Source organism: Zingiber officinale, chromosome 8A, assembly GCF_018446385.1.
Source record: "Zingiber officinale cultivar Zhangliang chromosome 8A, Zo_v1.1, whole genome shotgun sequence".
NCBI lineage: Eukaryota > Viridiplantae > Streptophyta > Magnoliopsida > Zingiberales > Zingiberaceae > Zingiber > Zingiber officinale.
In genome coordinates, this window is record NC_056000.1 from 106,507,378 (window position 1) to 106,525,554 (window position 18,177).

The 18,177-nt window shown below is 45.2% G+C and overlaps 1 protein-coding gene across 1 annotated transcript; it reads left to right on the forward strand.

The window, feature by feature from the left end:
- The first annotated feature begins 14,095 nt into the window (after positions 1 to 14,095).
- LOC122009908 (BTB/POZ domain-containing protein At5g66560-like) lies at positions 14,096 to 17,324 on the forward strand. The gene is made up of 4 exons (XM_042566221.1): positions 14,096 to 14,914; positions 14,996 to 15,068; positions 15,148 to 16,536; positions 16,624 to 17,324. Exons 1-4 carry the CDS (start codon positions 14,877 to 14,879, stop codon positions 17,188 to 17,190), a joined length of 2,067 nt encoding a protein of 688 aa, XP_042422155.1. The 5' UTR covers positions 14,096 to 14,876; the 3' UTR covers positions 17,191 to 17,324.
- Positions 17,325 to 18,177: the final 853 nt, after the last annotated feature.

The following is an 18,177-nucleotide window of genomic DNA, read 5'->3' on the forward strand; positions in this document are numbered from 1 at the left end:
AGCATCCATATATCATCTTGAGGTCCATCAAATGGATGTCAAAACGGCATTCCTAAATGGAGATCTAGAAGAAGAGATATATATAGATCAGCCTGAGGGATATGAAGTCTCTGGAAATGAGAATAAAGTCTGTAGGTTAGTCAAATCTCTTTATGGTTTGAAGCAAGCCCCAAAGCAGTGGTACGAAAAATTTGATAGAGCTATACTATCGTTTGACTTTGAAGTAAATGACTCTGATAAATGTGTGTATGCTAAAATGAAAGGTGATAATTGTATTATCCTATGTTTATATGTAGATGATATTCTACTATTTGGAACTAACCTCTCTATTATTAATGAGACTAAGGCCCTCTTAAGTGGTAAGTTTGATATGAAGGATATGGGTTGTGCTGATATGATTTTAGGGCTGAAGTTGACTCGTTCAACTGATGGAATAACAATTTCTCAGTCACTCTATGTTGAAAGAGTATTAGAGAAATATGGTTATAGCCAAGTTAAATCTGTTGTCACACTATATGACCCTTCAAAAACTCTCCACAAGAATAATAGTGGTGTGGCAGTGTCTCAATTAAGATACTCACAAATAATAGGTAGTCTAATGTATTTAGCTAATTATTCTAGACCTGATATTTCTTTTGCTATAATGAAATTGAGCAGGTTTACCAGCTGTCCGGACAGAACGCATTGGGATGCATTAGACAGAGTACTCAGATACCTAAAAGGTACTATATCCTTGGGCTTGTGGTATGAGAGATTCCCTGCAGTCCTGGAGGGATATAGTGATGCTAGTTGGATAGTAGACACTGCTGAGTGTAAAGGCGTTACTGGTTATGTCTTTACACTTGGAGGCGGTGCAGTTGCTTGGAGGTCTGTTAAACAGATGATTATATCCCGTTCTACATCTGAGGCAGAATTGTGTGTTTTAGATACCACAGTGAAGCTGATTGGCTTAAGGGTCTTCTTTCAGAAATTCCCTTGATGGTAAAGTCAATACCTTCTATTTCAGTACACTGTGATAATCAAACAACAATAGCTCAGATTAGAAGCTCCAAGTATAACCAGAAACAGAAGAGACATGTACGAATAAGATTGAAGTCTATTCGTGAGCTAGTGTCTCTTGGAGTGGTGTCATTGGACTTCATAAGTTCAAAAGATAATATTGCTGATCCACTCACAAAAGGACTTGATTCCGAGAAAATCAAGAGATCCAATAAGGGAATGGGACTGAGGCCTATCCTGGTTTCATCTATAACGGCAACCCAACCTATCTGATTGGAGATCCCAAGAAGTAGGTTCAATGTGGTATAAACAAGTTATAAGGGTGAACCGTAAGCATCAAATTGATTGAGATGTAATCTCATAGTCTCTTCCCTGGATAGATGCTTGACTGCTAGTAAGGATGAGCTTGGAGGCTCTTAATGAGTTCAAGGTCTTATTGACAGGATGCTCGCAGTACATCATTGGAGAACTCACCTATATAAGTGTAACTGTGTGGCCGCAGTGTGGGGGGTCTAGGCAATTCCCCTTAGCACTTATGAAACAAGATTTGGTGGCATGGCCGTAATGCACCAACCCAGAAGGATTCAACCATCGCCCGTGATGAGTTGTTACCATTTGACTTCACATATAAAAGGTTTAAGTTCAAGACCTAGTTCACTTCAAACCTATGTGAATAAGATTGGTGTACTTAGGTGAAAATTCAAACCGGAAGGTATTTTCACTAAAAGCTCATTGCAACCTAGCCTTAGGACATATTTTTTTTGTTTTTTGTTTTTAACCGAAATGATTTGAATTTGTAAGGGATTGTTGAATTTTGTTTTAAATTCAAAGCATTTTTTGTAGTGTTTTTAGTCCCACATTGCTAAGTGGAGAAGCTTGGAAGGACGTATATAAGAAGTCCTTCCATCCTTGCTTAGGAATGATAAGAGGACCTACACGCATGCACGGGCCAAGCCCAAATCGAGTGGATTTGGGGGGTTCGAGCCGGAAATCCATAAATCGGGCGTCACGTGCGCGATTAACGCGCACAGGGGGGGTGCAAATCCCCAACCCGTGGGCCTTGCGCTCACGGGCGGCCTGGTCTGTTTTTGCTGGTTTGGTTCAGTCTGAACCAAACCAGTTTGGTTTCCGGTTCTGGTTCGGTCTGAACCAAAACCAAACCAGAGTTTGGTTCCGCGCGTGAGGAAGGGACGCGGACTTCGGTTTTGTTCCGCGCGTGAGGAAGGGGCGCGGACGCGACACTGAGGCGCGTTTCCTCTCTAGCGAAGCAGTGCTTCGTACCTTCTCAGAGTGAATAAAAGGGAACTTGCAGCACCTCTATTCTTTACTCAAGCCTCGAGCTTTCTCCCTTCTCTATGCGATTCTTTCTGCTTTCTTCTCGTCTTTCTTGTCCTGAGGCTTGGTCTTACGGCGATCTGAGGTTGGGTCCGAGTGTCGCGTCCGTTTTGGAGTGCACCAACGGACGAAACGAGTGGTTGTCGGATCTTGGGGGAATTTTGCTGGAGAGCCTTTGCACCGTGAGACGGCAATAAATTCTCTAAGGATAGTCGGCGTGCCGACGCTTCAACCGGATAACTATATTCTAAACTCTACTCCTTTATTTATCTGTCTATTGCATACTTATTTTTGTAAAAAGTAATACTGTTTGTATTGCTTTATTATTTTACAACAGCTCTAACGAGTCCTGGCACAATACTCAATATCTAGATACAAGTTTTCTTAAGATGGTTATTGCATGATACCCGTGCTAAAATATTAATCATATAATAGGCTCCTGTTATTGTAAACTTAAAATTTCTCATTGTTTTCTCTAGTTTGCTCCGAAGACCTTTATTCCAGTATTATTTGGACATGCTTCAGATGACATATTTATTAAGGCTCATCACTCTGATCTTATATACCAGGCATATGCGGTATGTAACTGATATTCATTTGATGAGCATCTTACTTATCAATTTTTTTCTTAATGCAAGTGTTTCGTGGGGCGATAAGAACATTATCAACTTTGAAGGTCACAACTCATCCAGACCATAGTTCTATTATGATTCTGTTTCTATTTTCTTTTATATTGTCCTAAAACTTCCACAAGTCCCTTCAAACTCTTCAAGTAAGTTTGAAAGATACTGTGATATGGGAAATCTGGAGGTTGGTGTTGGGAATGAGAAGGTAATTTTTTGAATAATTTTACCATTTGCTAGTAGGAAAAGAAAATTATTAATAAAAAATATGAAGGGAACTGAAAATTGAATGTTCAGAGGGAAAAGTATCCACGTATTTATTTCCCTACAAATTGCTCTTCTATTTCAATTACTGGTCTCCGTGCCGTTGGTAGTGATGAAGCATGCTCCTCGAATTCCTAGCGCTGCAGGTTTAACCACCGCTAGTTCTCTCAAATGATGTCGATGTACGTGTTTGGTTGCCTTTAAATTGGTTCTTTGGTTGTGCCATAGGTTAAACTGCGCAATATATATATATAAACTTCGTTGTGATATATCAATCACCTATTTTGATTATGTACGTGGATTTTCTTGTCAATGAAGATAATACAATTATCAAAATAGAAGGTGATGCCACTGAAGAGCCTAATGCTCAGATAAAATATTAATTACTTTTTTCAGAATTGTGTTTATCATGCTATACCTTTTAGTTCCAAATTCTTTGTAAAATGAATTTTGTTCATTTAACAATTTATTTGTCGATTTGCCTCTAGGACCATTCCAGTTGTCAATGATTTTATTGCAATCACATAATTGATTAAAAAATGGAAGAAAAAAAATCATATCAAAGTACTAAAGTTTCAGCCTACTATCTACTCAACTTTGATAATTTTTTTTTATAAATTTGGACTCTGTTTTTCTTATTTAAATTCATATGAATTTTTGCGTTGAACTGGACCATACTAGTTGCAGTCCAACTGGTCGAAGTAACTCCAATTCTCAGATCATATCCTTATACTTGTTCATTTGACATTTGAGATTACAGTTCGATTACTTTCTTTGTTTCTATGTATATTGTTTTATAAAGGGTATATGAGATCAATGCTAAGGCTTTTCTTCTGCAGGATTGAACCGAACGAACAATGTTATTCATATTTGATCCTCTTCAAAATCTGAATCAGATGGGGTCGGTGAAGATAACGTTAGTACTGATAATGCGGTGACTTTGACGTACCCTGTATATGCACGTCAGAAAGGCGAATCCACACGTGGAACTCTCAAAGTCCGTGGTAGGAGAACGGGTGGTATTTAGACTCTGCACACACTCAGACAAACACCCGGAATGTTAGAGACTGGAAACTAGGGAAAAAGTCCCCGGTGCAGGCTCTCCGACGCTCAAGTCAAATCCTTTTTCCTTGGAAAAGTAGTGTACGATGGAAAAAAGAATTATTGAAGACGAGTCCGTATGTGTGCGTACCTTGCCAAGAAAGAGGATCTCCCTTTTTATATAACTCTGCATACTTGTTGAGTCTGACCGCTGTCAGAAAATGTTGGATGTCAGGGTCTGTCGGGTGAGAGAGGATGTACGACGGCCTCCTATTAGTAGAAGGAAGGTTCCACTTCAGGGAGTAGTAGACCACTGGAATATTCCCTGACGTATGACAGTTATTCTCTAACAGAAAGTTACGATTCTCTGACATTATTGTCGCTTAGTGTTTTCTGTCTCACCCGAGTTCAGCTACAGACAAATCAGGATGACCACTCAGATATGCTACCAGGACTGAGCCTCAATGAAAAGGATGAGTTGTGGTGAACCGACCAAGTTTTATATGAGAGTGTCGCGAGAGACCCATTCTTTATGATTTGACCATTGAAGAGTCGATTGGAAGTTGTCTTAGTAAAAGTACCAGGACCATCTATAAAGCCCAAGCCGGGGAGATCCGATCAGTTGAGGGTAGGCCAGGAACTAGTCCAAGCTTCATCTTATGTCTCAGATCTAGGGACCTGCCATACCTGTGATCGACCAGGAATTATGCGGCTGATGACGTGAGATGGTCTAACTTCTATCTTCCTTGACTATTGACTGCCACATCCTCTTAATTATTGACTGTCATATCCTCTTGACTTTTGACTGTCAAGTCCCCTTGAATTTTAACTTCCTAGCCTTATCGGGCCCCTCCTTTACGCACAGCATAACAAGTCTCCCATCCAAGTCTAGTCGAAGAAGGTTCAAGTCCGATTGACTAGACCCTAGCATGCTTGTGACTCAACCTGCATACAAGGGACTAGCGGGTGGCTGACTATCTTTGCAAAGACTGAAACTTGTATCACTGTCCCAGTGCTGCTATTGGCCCGGTGATGGTGGCGATGTTTGAACAGATGAAAGCAAAACAAATGCTCATGTTGTTGACAAGTGGTTGCAAAAGTCGTGCTTGCTCATACCTTGAGCTAGGGCGAGATTTTGAAAAGCCGACCCAAAGATCGTTAGTTGTGAGAGCATACTCGCTTATAACTCATGCTAGGACAAGAGTCTAGAAAGTCAACCGAGAGGTCGTTAGTCACGAGAGCATGCTCGCTTATAACTCGTGCTAGGGCGGGAGTCTAGAAAGTCGACCGAGAGGTTGTTGTTCGTGAGTGCATGCTCGCTTATAACTCGCGTTGGGGAGAGAGTCTAGAATGCTGACCGAGTGGTTGTTGGTTGCGAGAGTATGCTCGCTTATAACTCACGCTGGGGCGAGAGTCTGGAAAGCTGACCAAGAGGTCATTGGTCGCGAGAGAATGCTTGCTTATAACTCACGCTAAGGCGAGATTATGGAAAGCCAACCGAGAGGTCGTTGGTCGCGAGAGCATGCTCGCTTATAACTTGCGTTGGGGAGAGAGTCTAGAATGCTGACCGAGTGGTTGTTGGTCGTGAGAGTATGCTCGCTTATAACTCACGCTAGGGCGAGAGTCTGGAAAGCTGACCGAGAGGTCGTTGGTTGCGAGAGCATGCTCGCTTATAACTCGCGTTGGGGTGAGAGTCTGGAACGCCGACCGAGAGATCATTGATCGTGAGAACATGATCGCTTATAACTCGCGCTGGGGCGAGAGTCTGAGGTCGTTGGTCATGAGAGTATGCTCTCTTATAATTCGCGCTGAGGCGAGAGTCTGGAACACTGACCGAGTGGTCGTTGGTCGTGAAAACATGCTCGCTTATAACTTGTGTTGGGGCAAGAGTCTGGAACGATGACTGAGAGGTCATTGGTCAAGAGAGCATACTCCCTTATAACTCGCACTAGGGCGAGAGTCTGAAAAGCCGACCGAGAGGTCGTTAGTCGCGAGAGCATACTCACTTATAACTTGTACTGGGGTGAGAGTTTGGAACGCCAACCTAAAGGTCGTTGGTCGCGAGAGCATGCTCACTTATAACTCGCGCTGGGGCGAGAATCTAGAAAACCGAGCAAGAGGTCATTGGTCGTAAGAGCATGCTCGCTTATAACTCACGCCGAGGCGAGAAGCTGGAATGCCACCGAGAGGTCGTTGGTGAGCAAAGGAAACACACCCGTAGACTTATCTTCTACGACCTTTGGAGCAACCTGTGGTCATGACTCCCACTCGGTAATTAGGCCTTGGCCAAATTTGACTCTTACTCTGGTTCCGAGGCTAGGGCGAGGCGCCAAATTCTGATCAACACTTCCCGCCGCCTTCTATTCTTGTTCCCAAGGTACCACATGGAGTTGTTAGTCCTCGAGGCATAGTGCTAGTGTCCCCATATCAGCCTCATAATTTTCCTGTCTTTTCCATCTTAAATGGCATTTCATAGGAAGATAACACGTGTCTGACTGACTTCCTTTAATACGACGCTTGATCCATGCTTTCTACACGGGACTCGATAGTGCTTCCCTTCTGGTGATTAGATGGCTATCATTTGCAGTGTCGTTTCGATTGTTTGGCTCATATCTCTATGCCCCTTAGTGGTTTTAGTTTAAAACCCCTAAAGGCATTGAGCGATTGTTCATTGATGCTTCTTCTTCCCCAGACTTATTCCTCCCTGCTTGCTTTGCCTTAGCGTCCATGCGTTTCCTTCGTAAGTGTTCATTTCCCTTTTCCCCTACTTCTGTATTTTTTGGATTATGGCTGGAGAGACTTTAGTCCCTTGGTATGCCTTCTTCTGCTCCAATTTTGATAGGAGTGATCTTAAGTTGGTGCAATCTAGCCTGAAGCTTTCTGAAGCCTACAACCTTCGCATCCCTGGGCCTGATGATCATTCATGTTATCCTCCTCCTGAGTTTGTGACTTTCTTCAAGGACTAGCTTCTTGGTGGTCTTTGTTTCCCCATCCCTTTTTTCTTTTCAGAGTTGAGTCGGTATTTTTACATCCCTTTATCTTAGTTTGCTCTCAATGCCTTCCGCACTATGTACGGGATGGTAATCCTATGCAGTCTGTATGACATTCCCTTAACTCCTCAACTTTTCTATCATTTTTATTCCCTCAAACGATCAGAGCCCGGTGTTTTCATGGTGCAATCTCAGCCCGGGTGTAAGTTCTTCATAGGCATGTCTTCTTCTAATAAAGGTTGGAACTTCCATTTTTTCTATGTGCAACTACCCAACCATGTGGCTTGGCCCACTAAGTGGCACTTAGGTCTTCCCTCTTCCTCTAAGTTAAATGACCATTAGCACAAGCTAGATTGCTTTACTGCTTCTGGAAAATTGGATAGGGTGTAGCTCAAACTCCCTTCCTTATTACGGAAGAGTGTGTTGTATACCTTCGGGCTAAGTCCCATCCGGATGCCCTTGACTGCACATTTTGGTAAGATCAAATATCTCTTCCCTCATATCTTCTGTCATGCCCCGAGAGTAAGGTTGTCCAACGAAAATAGGGCAGGACCTCCCCTGTAGCAGTGACAAATAAATCATGTATACAAGGTCACAAGCTCACATAAAAACTAATCAACAGCCCACACGGCTGGAATATACACAACCACACAATTATATACTTAGCCCACATGGCTGGAAAAAAAGAACATAACCACTCAGTTATATAAGCAACCCACACGACTGAAACAGAAAGAATACAGTGGAAGAAAATAAAACTACACAGCTTGCATGGCTGGTATAAACACAACCTATGCAAACTAAAACACTGACTGCATGCCAACATGACTTACACCACAATACAAACCCAAAACGAATAATTGTGGCCACAAAGTTCAAAACCATAAACAAACCAACATAATATAATACCAAGATCAAATACAGAGTACTGGTAGCGTAATACCAAATAGCATGGAAAGTCAATCTCAGATGTGACGTGGGATTGGCAGTCAGGTTCCTCCAAGCAACTCCTCATACCTCTACCTACTACCTGGCGAAAGAAAACCAGTACAAAGGGCGGTGAATGCAGATCACTCAGGGGGTAATAAGAACATGGTAGTGCATGAACAAAAGTGTAAGGCGATCAAAGATATATAGTCTCAGTTATGGAAATAAGAGTATGATCATATATGACATGATAAACATACCTACCAGTATCGGTTAGTAAATTACTAGGGATCAGCAATAGACCTGCTTATAGCACCTGGGCAATATATATATATATATATATATATATATATATATATAACCATGTATGATAAAACAATAATAGATCATCAAGTGTGAGAGCAATGCTCCATCACAAGGATACGTCATATGTGGGAGCAATGTTCTACCACAAACAATCCATCGTATGTGGGAGCAACGCTTTACCACCAACAATCCACAGTATGTGAGAGCAATGCTCCATCACAACCAATCCGCAATATGTGGAAGCAACGCTCCACCACAACCAATCCGTAATATGTGGGAGCAACACTCCACCACAAACAATCCGCAATATGTGGGAGTAACACTCTACCACAAACAATCAGTAAGTGACCAAGACATCTAGTTATCTAGCTAGGGACTGCGAGATCACTCTCCCACAAATAATTGTGGCAATCTGAAATGTCAGGGTACCTGTCTGTGTGAGATCACTCCACCATAGATCACTGTGGGCAAATAGAAAATAGCTATCTAGCTACAGGATGCGTGAGATCACTGTGGGCAGCCCAGGATATAATAACCCAAGAATAAAACCACAAATAAGCTATCATACATGGGAGCTACACTCCACCACAATAAAATACAAGTGACCAAGATATCTAGTTATCTAGCTAGAGAATATGGTCGTCAAGCTTGCTCATACCGAAAGGGAGCAATGGTGGTCAAACTTGTTGGTTGCTACTCGGAAAACCTAATGGTTCCACTGTACAAAATTTTTGTACAAAGGTCTGAACCTTTTCCTAGCTACCATATGTTCTTTTAAATTAAACTTGGATTGCCTGCGGAACTTAACACATTTGATCCAAAGTTTAATTTATTTGTTCTTTTAGGTTTAGACTTGGATCTCCTACGGAACTTAACATGTTCGATCCAAATCACCTAGGTTATTAATTCCATTAAATATTAATTTCCAAAATTGGCTTCCAGGACTGCATGACGAGGCACATGCCCTTCTTGGATATGAGAACAACCACCACCGCATAAACAAAGCCTTTTAAGGAAAGCTAATATTTAATTTCCTTAAATAACTTTAGGTCAACCAAAAAGAATAATCAAATCACAAGGAAAAGAAAAATAAAAAAACATAACATCGAAAACTAATTCGAAATACTAGAATCGCATGCCTCTTGTATTTGGTATTTTTACAAAGAAATAAAACTAGTATGATGCGGAAATTAAATACTAGTATACCTTTTCTTTTGCAAACAAAAACCTCTAGATCTTTTACCGTATTCCTCTTCTAATCTCGGACGTTGTGTGGGCAACGATCTTCCGAGACGAGAACCACCAAGGCACCTTCTTCTTCCTTCCTTCAAGTTTTGGCCAAGCATATCTTCTAAAGGATGAATAACTTTTTTCACCAACCAAGCTCCAAGGGATGCAAGCTTTCTCTCCTTCTTCCTCAAGCTAGATCCGGCCACCTCCTCCAAGCTCCAAGAGATAAAGGATTTCGGCCACACAAGAGGAAGAGAGAAAAGGAGAAGGGCCGGCCACACCAAGGAAGAAAAGAGGGTGAAAATAGAATAGAGTCGTTACCAATGAAGCCTCCTCTACCCCCTCTTTTATAATCCTTGGTCTTGGCAAATAAGGAAAATTTAATAAAAACTTCCTTAATTCTTTTGCCATTGAAAAAGAAAATTTATTTAATTAAAAATAGTTTTCTTCTCATCAATTATAATGGTCGGCCATATTAAAGCTACAAACAATGAGAGTTTTAATTAATTAAAACTTCCTAATTTGTCTCCAGAAATTTATAAAAAATTTCTCCAATAATTTTCATCCCTTCATGATTGGTAAAAAGAAAATTTTATAAATTAAAATCTTCTTGGGGAGAAATCAATAAAATACTTGGGGAGAAATCAATACCGCTCTCGAGCCGAGTGGAGGACCCATTCACAAATACTTTCCATAAAGATTCAGGCTCGGGATTATGCACTTCGGTGACGAAATTTGCCAAGGATTGTGCCTTGATTGGCGTGCAGGACTGATACTGGATATCAAATTCACTGAGCTCAGTTGTCTAGTTAATCAACCGCCCGGACGCCTCTGGGTTAAGGAGAACTCTTCCTAGAGGACTGTTCGTCATGACGATTATCGTGTGCGCTAGGAAATATGGTCGGAGCCTCTGAGCGGCGAGGACTAACGCAAAGGCAAGCTTTTCTAGACTAGTGTATCGGGACTCGACATCCTTTAGAATGCGACTTAGAAAATATACAGGCTGCTCTTCGCTGTCTTGTCGTACTAATGCCGAGCCAACAGCATGCTCAGTCGAGGATAAGTAGACGCGGAGTGGCTCGCCAGTAGTTGGCTTAGCTAATACATGTAAAGAGTTTAGATAAACCTTCAATTCTTCGAACGCTTGATCACATTCTTTGTCCCATTAGAGTTTAGTGGCTCAATGCAAGATCTTGAAAAAAGGTAGGCTCCGATCGACCATTTTGGAGATGAACTGCGATAAGGCCGTTATCCGACCAGTAAGGCATTGCGCTTCCTTTAAATTACTGGGAGCCGGCATGTCCTGTAATGCCTTTACTTTGCTGGGGTTCGCCTCTATGCCCCGCTCGGTGACAATGTAGTCCAAGAAGCGCCCGCTTTTTGCTCCGAACAGACATTTCTGAGGGTTCAACTTGACACCGTACGTCCTCAGTGTCTAGAAGGTCTCCTCTATATCTGCACAAAGGTCGATCGCTCAGAGTGATTTAATGAGTATATAATCAACATATACCTCGAGGTTCCGTCCGATCTGCTTCCAGAACACCTTGTTCATGAGCCGCTGGTATGTGGCACCGACGTTTTTCAGTCCAAATGACATCACGTTGTAGCAGTAGGTGTCGTCCGCCGTAATGAAGCTCACTTTCTCCTGATCGTCCTGGGAGAGTGCCACTTGGTGGTATCCCTGATAGCCATCCAGCATGCATATCAGCTCACATCCAGCGGTCGAGTCCACCATTTGGTCGATCCGGGACAGAGGGTAAAAGTCTTTTGGGCACACCTTATTCAGATCCCGAAAGTCAATGCAGACCCTCCACTTGTTACCAGGCTTGGAGACCATCACCACATTCGCGAGCCAACTCGGGAATTGCACCTCCCGTATATGGCCGGCCTCCAGGAGCTTCTCGACTTCCACCCTGATGATGACGTTCTGTTCGGCATTGAAGTCCCTCTTCCTCTGCCTTACCGGCCGCACGTCCGACCGGACATGGAGTTTGTGCTACACGACGCTCCGCGAGATGCCCGGTAGCTCATGGGTTGACCACGCAAAGACGTCGTGGTTGAGCCGCAGGCACCTAATAAGTTCTTCCTTCTAGCTTGCTTCCAGGTCGGATGCAACGAACGTGGTGGCATCCCGTCGGCCAGCCTGGATCTGCACCTCCTCTTTCTCTTCATAAACTAAAGTTGGAGGCTTTTCGGTTATGGTGTTTACCTCCATGCACGACGCTTTCCGAGCGGACCCTGACTCTGCTCGGACCATCTCCATATAACATCGCGGGGCGGCAAGCTGATCTCCTCGGACCTCCCCCACCTTGTCCTCCACGGGAAACTTGATCTTCTGACAAAAAGTCGAGACGACTGTCCGAAACTCGTTGAGAGCTGGTCACCCTAATATCACATTATAGGCGGAGGGGGCATCGACCACGATGAAGTTTGTGGTCCGCGTCCTCCGAAGCGGCTCCTCGCCTAGCGATATAGCCAACCGGGTCTGGCCGACCGACATAACCTCATTGCCGGTGAATCCATATAACGGAGTTGTCATCGGAAGCAGCTCGGCTCGGTCAATTTGAAGTTGGTCGAATGCCTTCTTGAAAATAATGTTGGTCGAGCTACCTATATCAATGAATACGCGGTGAATAGTATAATTTGCTATTACCGCTTGGATAATGAGGGCATCATCGTGCGGCACTTCAACCCATTCTAGGCCTCTAGGCCCGAAGCTGACCTCGGACCCCTGTGCCCTTTCCTGACTGCATCCAACCGCGTGGATCCTGAGCTGCCGGGCGTGCGACTTCCCACAGACGGCGCCAATTTGATCCTGTCCGAAGTCAAGTCGATGGACGTTGGGGACGTTGCGCTCTCTGTTGCCTTCGGATAACCTCTAAGACGACGTGGGCCTTCAGCAAACCTGCAACAAAGCCGAGTTGGGAAGGGGTTCCCGGCGACGACCCTCCGACGCTCAAGTCAGGCAATGGTGAGATGAAGCAGAAGCAGAGTAACAAGACTGTACCTACAGTGAAGAATATTGCATACCTCCGTCGAAGTCTAGGGGTCCTTATATAGGATCCTGGGGAGGCACGTACATGCTCTTCGAGGCGTGCATGCATCCCAAAGCATACCTCAGAATGGACGTGTCAGAAAAGTGTGTCTGACGCCATACAGCAACCGTCCAAGCATATCTCTGACATGACAGTGGAAACTTCCACCGTTCGATCTTCTGTTCGGTCCGGGCGCCGACCATGCTGTCCGTCGGCGGTGCATATCTCGAGAAGGATATCACCAACTGTCCATTTTGTCCTCTTTTGTGTCTCTTGTTCGTTACTAGGCCAAGCGGGGGGTAGGGGGGGGGGGGGGGGGGGGCGCTCGACCTCTTTGGCGTTTGGGAGTGAAAAACGTATTGGGCCGAGCGAGAAAGCCGCTCGGTCATATACTCGAACGGGCATGCAGCCGTGGTTGTTTGTAACTCAGCCGAGCGGACAGAGCAGCTCGGCGTATCGGCTCTTTTATATGAGAACCTCTGAGCATCGGAAACCCGACCTGCGGTCGAAATGTCTTCGCGTCGGCACGGGCGCTATCCAAGCCGATCGGCTAGGTGACCCCTTCGATCGGCAAGACCCTTGGGCTAACCATCTTGACTTTGACTTCCACGTGTCGTTGACAACTGTACGACCGAACCCCCTCCTTCACCACCCGATCAACATGACTCTCTTGTTATATATTTTTAGTTTACACAAGTCAATTTTTAATATTAATTTATAAAAATCCTCTAAATTTTAAGTAGATATTTCTTTATAAAATTTAGAAAGTCTCTTAATAAAAGGATCGTTCTAAAAAATTTGATTAAAAGATTACCCCTATTATAAAGCTCCGTGGTACAAGACAACTAGTAAAGGAAACAACACACATTATACATGGTAGCTCGGATCATTTAAAAAATTAAAAGTTTGGTCAAATTAAATCTAATAAAGGGCTGCCTTACTTGAGTAATAATATTCATATAAATTACATGCACACCGACCATTTTTATTCCCAAATAATTTAATTTCTATAAGAGAGGTTAAACATATAAACACATACTAATAACAACCAATGAAAAATAGGCACAATGGTGTTGAAACCTAATAGGTCATTCCTTTGCAAATTTCAATTAACAAGATTAATAAGCTTGAGCTAAACTAAAACCACCCTATTATCTTGCTAAACATTGTAACCATGTTTTCTAGTTCCAAAGACAAACCTAAATGCTTGTTATCAAAGATTTGGCAGCAATATTTTTTTCTTCCTTAAAAGAATAGTAGCAAAGAAAAAAAAATTGTTGGAGAAACTAATAAACAAAAAAGACATTTTATTTTTTAAAAAAAGAATTTTAACTTTATTGACGATCCATAACACACAATTATTTAACAAACCATTTATTAGCATCACTGCAATTTAAGGAGAGCATCCGTTCCGATCCAAAGAGCATTCGCCAGAATGGATCGTAATAATGAACCACGCGGCATTTTGTAGAAAAATAGCAGACATGGTGGTTGTGGAGTGAATGCATGCAGCGTCCGAGGCTTCTGCATTAATGGCGGAATGCACTCTGAAACGGAGGTAGCTGGGGGGAATTGATGAGCCTGAACTGCGAGACCTCAAAAATCTCATGACTCGGACTTGAAGAGGTGGAGATCGTGGAGTTAAGTTGCGTGGGAGATAGATTAAAATAAACTGCGTGACTGCAGCCACCTTCGCTGGTATTATTGTTGTTCCCTATTGGTTAGGGACGGGCCTTTTTACCACCATTATTGTCGTTGCAAGTTAATTATTGAGCCCCGCTCAGCCTCAGAGGGGATCGCTTGCCTACCGTACTTTAATGGCCAAGCAGAGCGTGCTTGTTCCAGGCGGAAGGAAGCAGGCTTTTGATGCGCACTGCTCATTCTCGCCTTTATCTTTTGTTCCCTGCTTTAAAACCCATCCTTGTCGATCGGCCCTTGTCGAACCAGCCTGTCGCGTTAGCGGACAAGACGATGGCGGAGTGGAAACAAACGTCGAAAGAGATGCCACTTCCGGACGCAGGAATTTACCTCTGACGGTCTTCGGATCCGACGCTCGGGGGAAATTAGGGATTTAAGCTGCAGCTCTCGGAGTAGGGGCCTGGTTAGGCAGAAGGAGAGAGGCGGCGATGGGGAAGGAGGAACCCGGTTCCAAGGGACAGGCTTGGTGAATTTTGTGCTCCATTGCGATTTCTCTTTTCTATTTCTTGTTTTGGTTGGAATGAAAAAGAAAAGTTGGTCTTTGTAGGTACTGTTTCACCACTGGATTGCCGAGTGACATCGCGATCGAAGTAGATGGAATGAGTTTCCATCTCCATAAGGTGATCCTCGACTTGGTTGTTCGTTGAATTGGTTGAGAATTTTGCTAGAAAAAGTTTTAGTTTTCATTCCTGCGAACAGTTTCCTTTGATGGCGAGGAGTGGGAGGATTCAGCGGCTGATCACGGAGATGGAGGAGAACCCTAAAAAGACCCCGAGAAGAAGGCAGAACGAAGGAGTTAAAGCAGGGGAGCCGCGAGAGGGCGATGAAGGAGTAGAGATCGAGGAGGAGGAAGAAGAAGAAGGGGAAGAGGAGGCGGAGGCTCATCGACACATCACACTTGAGGATTTCCCGGCCAGTTGTGAAGCATTCGAGATGGCTGCCAAGTTCTGCTACGGCGTGAAGGTCGACCTCAACCCTTGGAACGTGGCGCCACTCCGCTGTGCAGCGGAGTACCTCGAGATGACCGAAGAATTGTTCGAGGACAACCTCGTCGCTCGGACACAGAAGTTCATCGCTCAAACCGTGCTGCCCAGCATCCGTCTGGCCATCAAAACCCTCAAGTCGTGTGAGGATATACTTCCGCTCGCCGACGACATTGGCATCACACAACAGTGCGTCGACGCCATCGCGGCCGGCGCATCTGCCGTGGACACGAACTCCCTCTTCGGATGGTCGGCCAACGAAGGGTTCCGCGTGGGCAGTGGCAGCGGCGAACAGATCCTCTGGAACGGGATAGAAACTGGGATGCTCCGCCGGAGAAATGGGCCCCGGTCATCCTCTTTCGCCGCCGGTGCCGGTTCCTGGTTGGAGGATCTTGCGATCCTGAGCCTCCCGATGTATAAGCGCGTGATCGCTGCAATGAAGACGCGCGAACTGAACTCCGATGCCATCGAAGGATCCCTAATCTCCTACGCTCAGCTGTCCATCCCGGGGCTGTCCCGCTCCAGGCGTAGGCACTCCTCTGCGCCGGTCGCGTCCGAAACGGAGCAGCGGGAGCTATTGGAGACGGTGATCGCCAACCTTCCTGTGGGAAAGAACTCGACGGCGACGACCTCCTCCGCCTCCGCCACAAAGTTCCTCTTCGGCCTCCTCCGTACGGCGCACATTCTCCGCGCCTCCGAGACCGCGCGAACTGCTCTCGAGCGCAAAATTGCGTCGCAGCTGGAGATGGCGACGCTGGACGACCTCCTGATCCCAAGTTATTCCTACCTGGCCGAGACGCTATATGACGTTGACTGCGTCGAACGGATCCTCCGCTACTACCTTGCCGGCATAGAGGCCGAGCGAGGCGCACCACATGGCAAAGAAGAAGGGGAAGAGGCGGAAAGGGCTGCGGCGGTGGCGGAAAGGGCGTCTCAGACCGGTTTGCTTAAGCTTGTCGGGAAGCTAGTGGATGCGTACCTGGCAGAGATAGCATCCGACACGAATCTTAAGGTGGACAAATTGTGCGACCTGGCGGTTGCACTCCCGGACGAAGCCCGAGTTTACCACGACGGCCTTTATCGCGCCGTCGACATCTATCTCAAGGTAAAATAAAAATTTTTTTACAAAAATCAAGCGTTTTCTGTTTGTTTTCTTCTTCCATGTTGATTCGCCGTTTAACCCCCTGGGCAGACACACCTGCGGATGAAGGAGGAAGAGAAGGAGAGGCTGTGCGGCGTGATGGACTACCGGAAGCTGACGCTGGAGGCATGCATGCACGCGGCGCAGAACGAGCGGCTGCCCTTGCGGGCGGTGGTGCAGGTGCTCTTCTTCGAGCAGCTGCAGCTCCGGAGGGTGATTGCAGGGACGCTGCTGGCGCCGGAAGAGGACGAGATGGAAGAGGCCGCGGCACCGACAGAGGCGTCAGCAGTGGCGGCAGGGAACAGGGGGAGCGGAGAAGAGGGCGGCGTGTGGCGGGCGGCTATGCGTGAGAACCAAGTGCTGCGGCTGGACATGGACAGCATGCGGAACCGAGTGCAGGAGCTTGAGCGGGAGTGCTCGAGCATGAAGAAGGATTTGGCGAAACTGGATAGTGACAGCGAGGGGGCGCCGGGGGTTGAGAGGGAGGAACGCGAGCGACGTCGGCAGCGACGTGACAGGAGTCGGTTCCGTTGCCGGTTTAGCACGCAGGTGTGCGACTCGCACGAGCGCAACGTGGTTGAGTCAAGGCAAGTGGCCAGGCGCGAGCTGAGCCCTTAGCTCCTCCATCCGCGCGATCCATTTTTTTTTTTATTTTTTTTTTATCAATGAAGCATGTTAAGTTTCTAGTGGCCAAAATCAACATTGATCTCATCTCATATTTGTCACAGTGCCAGAGTCTCACTTGTGTCGTACGATCACAAATGCTTCTAACATTTGTTCGATGAAATTAGAGACCGCTGTAATTTTAGTGGATTGCTCTTCCGGTGTTGTGGTTGTGTCCACCGCGCTGGTTCGATCTTATTTATATATAGATAGTGCCCTCATTTCTTATGTTAGGATGGTGGGTCTATACAAGATCAATTGATTTTACCATCCTAATGTGAGAGGTGGGAGCACTGCTTTTACAAGTAGGTTGAAATTCACTGTGTCCATCCTCCAACTAGTCAAGCGTCCGAATCCTACTTTATACTAGTCAAGCATCCGAATCCTACTTTATACTAGTCAAGCATCCAAATCCTACTAGTCAATAAGTGTCAGAGGACGTCGGTGTGATCCCTTCAAGAGTCAAGTTAATATTGGACTAAAAGTAAGGGTTCACATATATATGAGTGATACGGTGCATAATGGTAGGATCTGATTCAGAGGATGTGACGGTCAGAAATCAAGGATACGTGGCAGTCAGAAGTCGAAGGGATGGGGTAGTCAGAAGTCAGAAGTCAGGGCAGACAGAAGTTAAGGGGACGTAGCAGTCAAAAGTCAAGGAGATGTAACAGTCAGAAATAAAGAGGATGTGGTAGTCGGAAGTCAAAGGGGCATGACAATCAGCAGTCAAGGGGACGTGACAGTCAGAAGTTAAGGAGACGTGACAGTCAGAAGTCAAGGGGGTATGTCATTCACCAGATGGGCTATAACTGTTAGAGGCCGCTAATCAGTTAATGCTAGGTCAGGATGTCCAAATCGGGAATTTAGACCTGTAGCATGAGGAACAGTGAAGGAAGAGCGGGAATTATCTCTACCGGGCCGACAACATGAGGAACAGTGAAG

Excerpts from the sequence above, each read along its gene's own strand:
- LOC122009908 (XM_042566221.1), top strand. The coding sequence starts at position 14,877 with ATGGGGAAGGAGGAACCCGGTTCCAAGGGACAGGCTTG. Across the intron at positions 15,069-15,147 it reads TGAGTTTCCATCTCCATAAG|TTTCCTTTGATGGCGAGGAG; the intron begins GTGATCCTCGAC and ends TCCTGCGAACAG. Across the intron at positions 16,537-16,623 it reads CCGTCGACATCTATCTCAAG|ACACACCTGCGGATGAAGGA; the intron begins GTAAAATAAAAA and ends CCCCCTGGGCAG.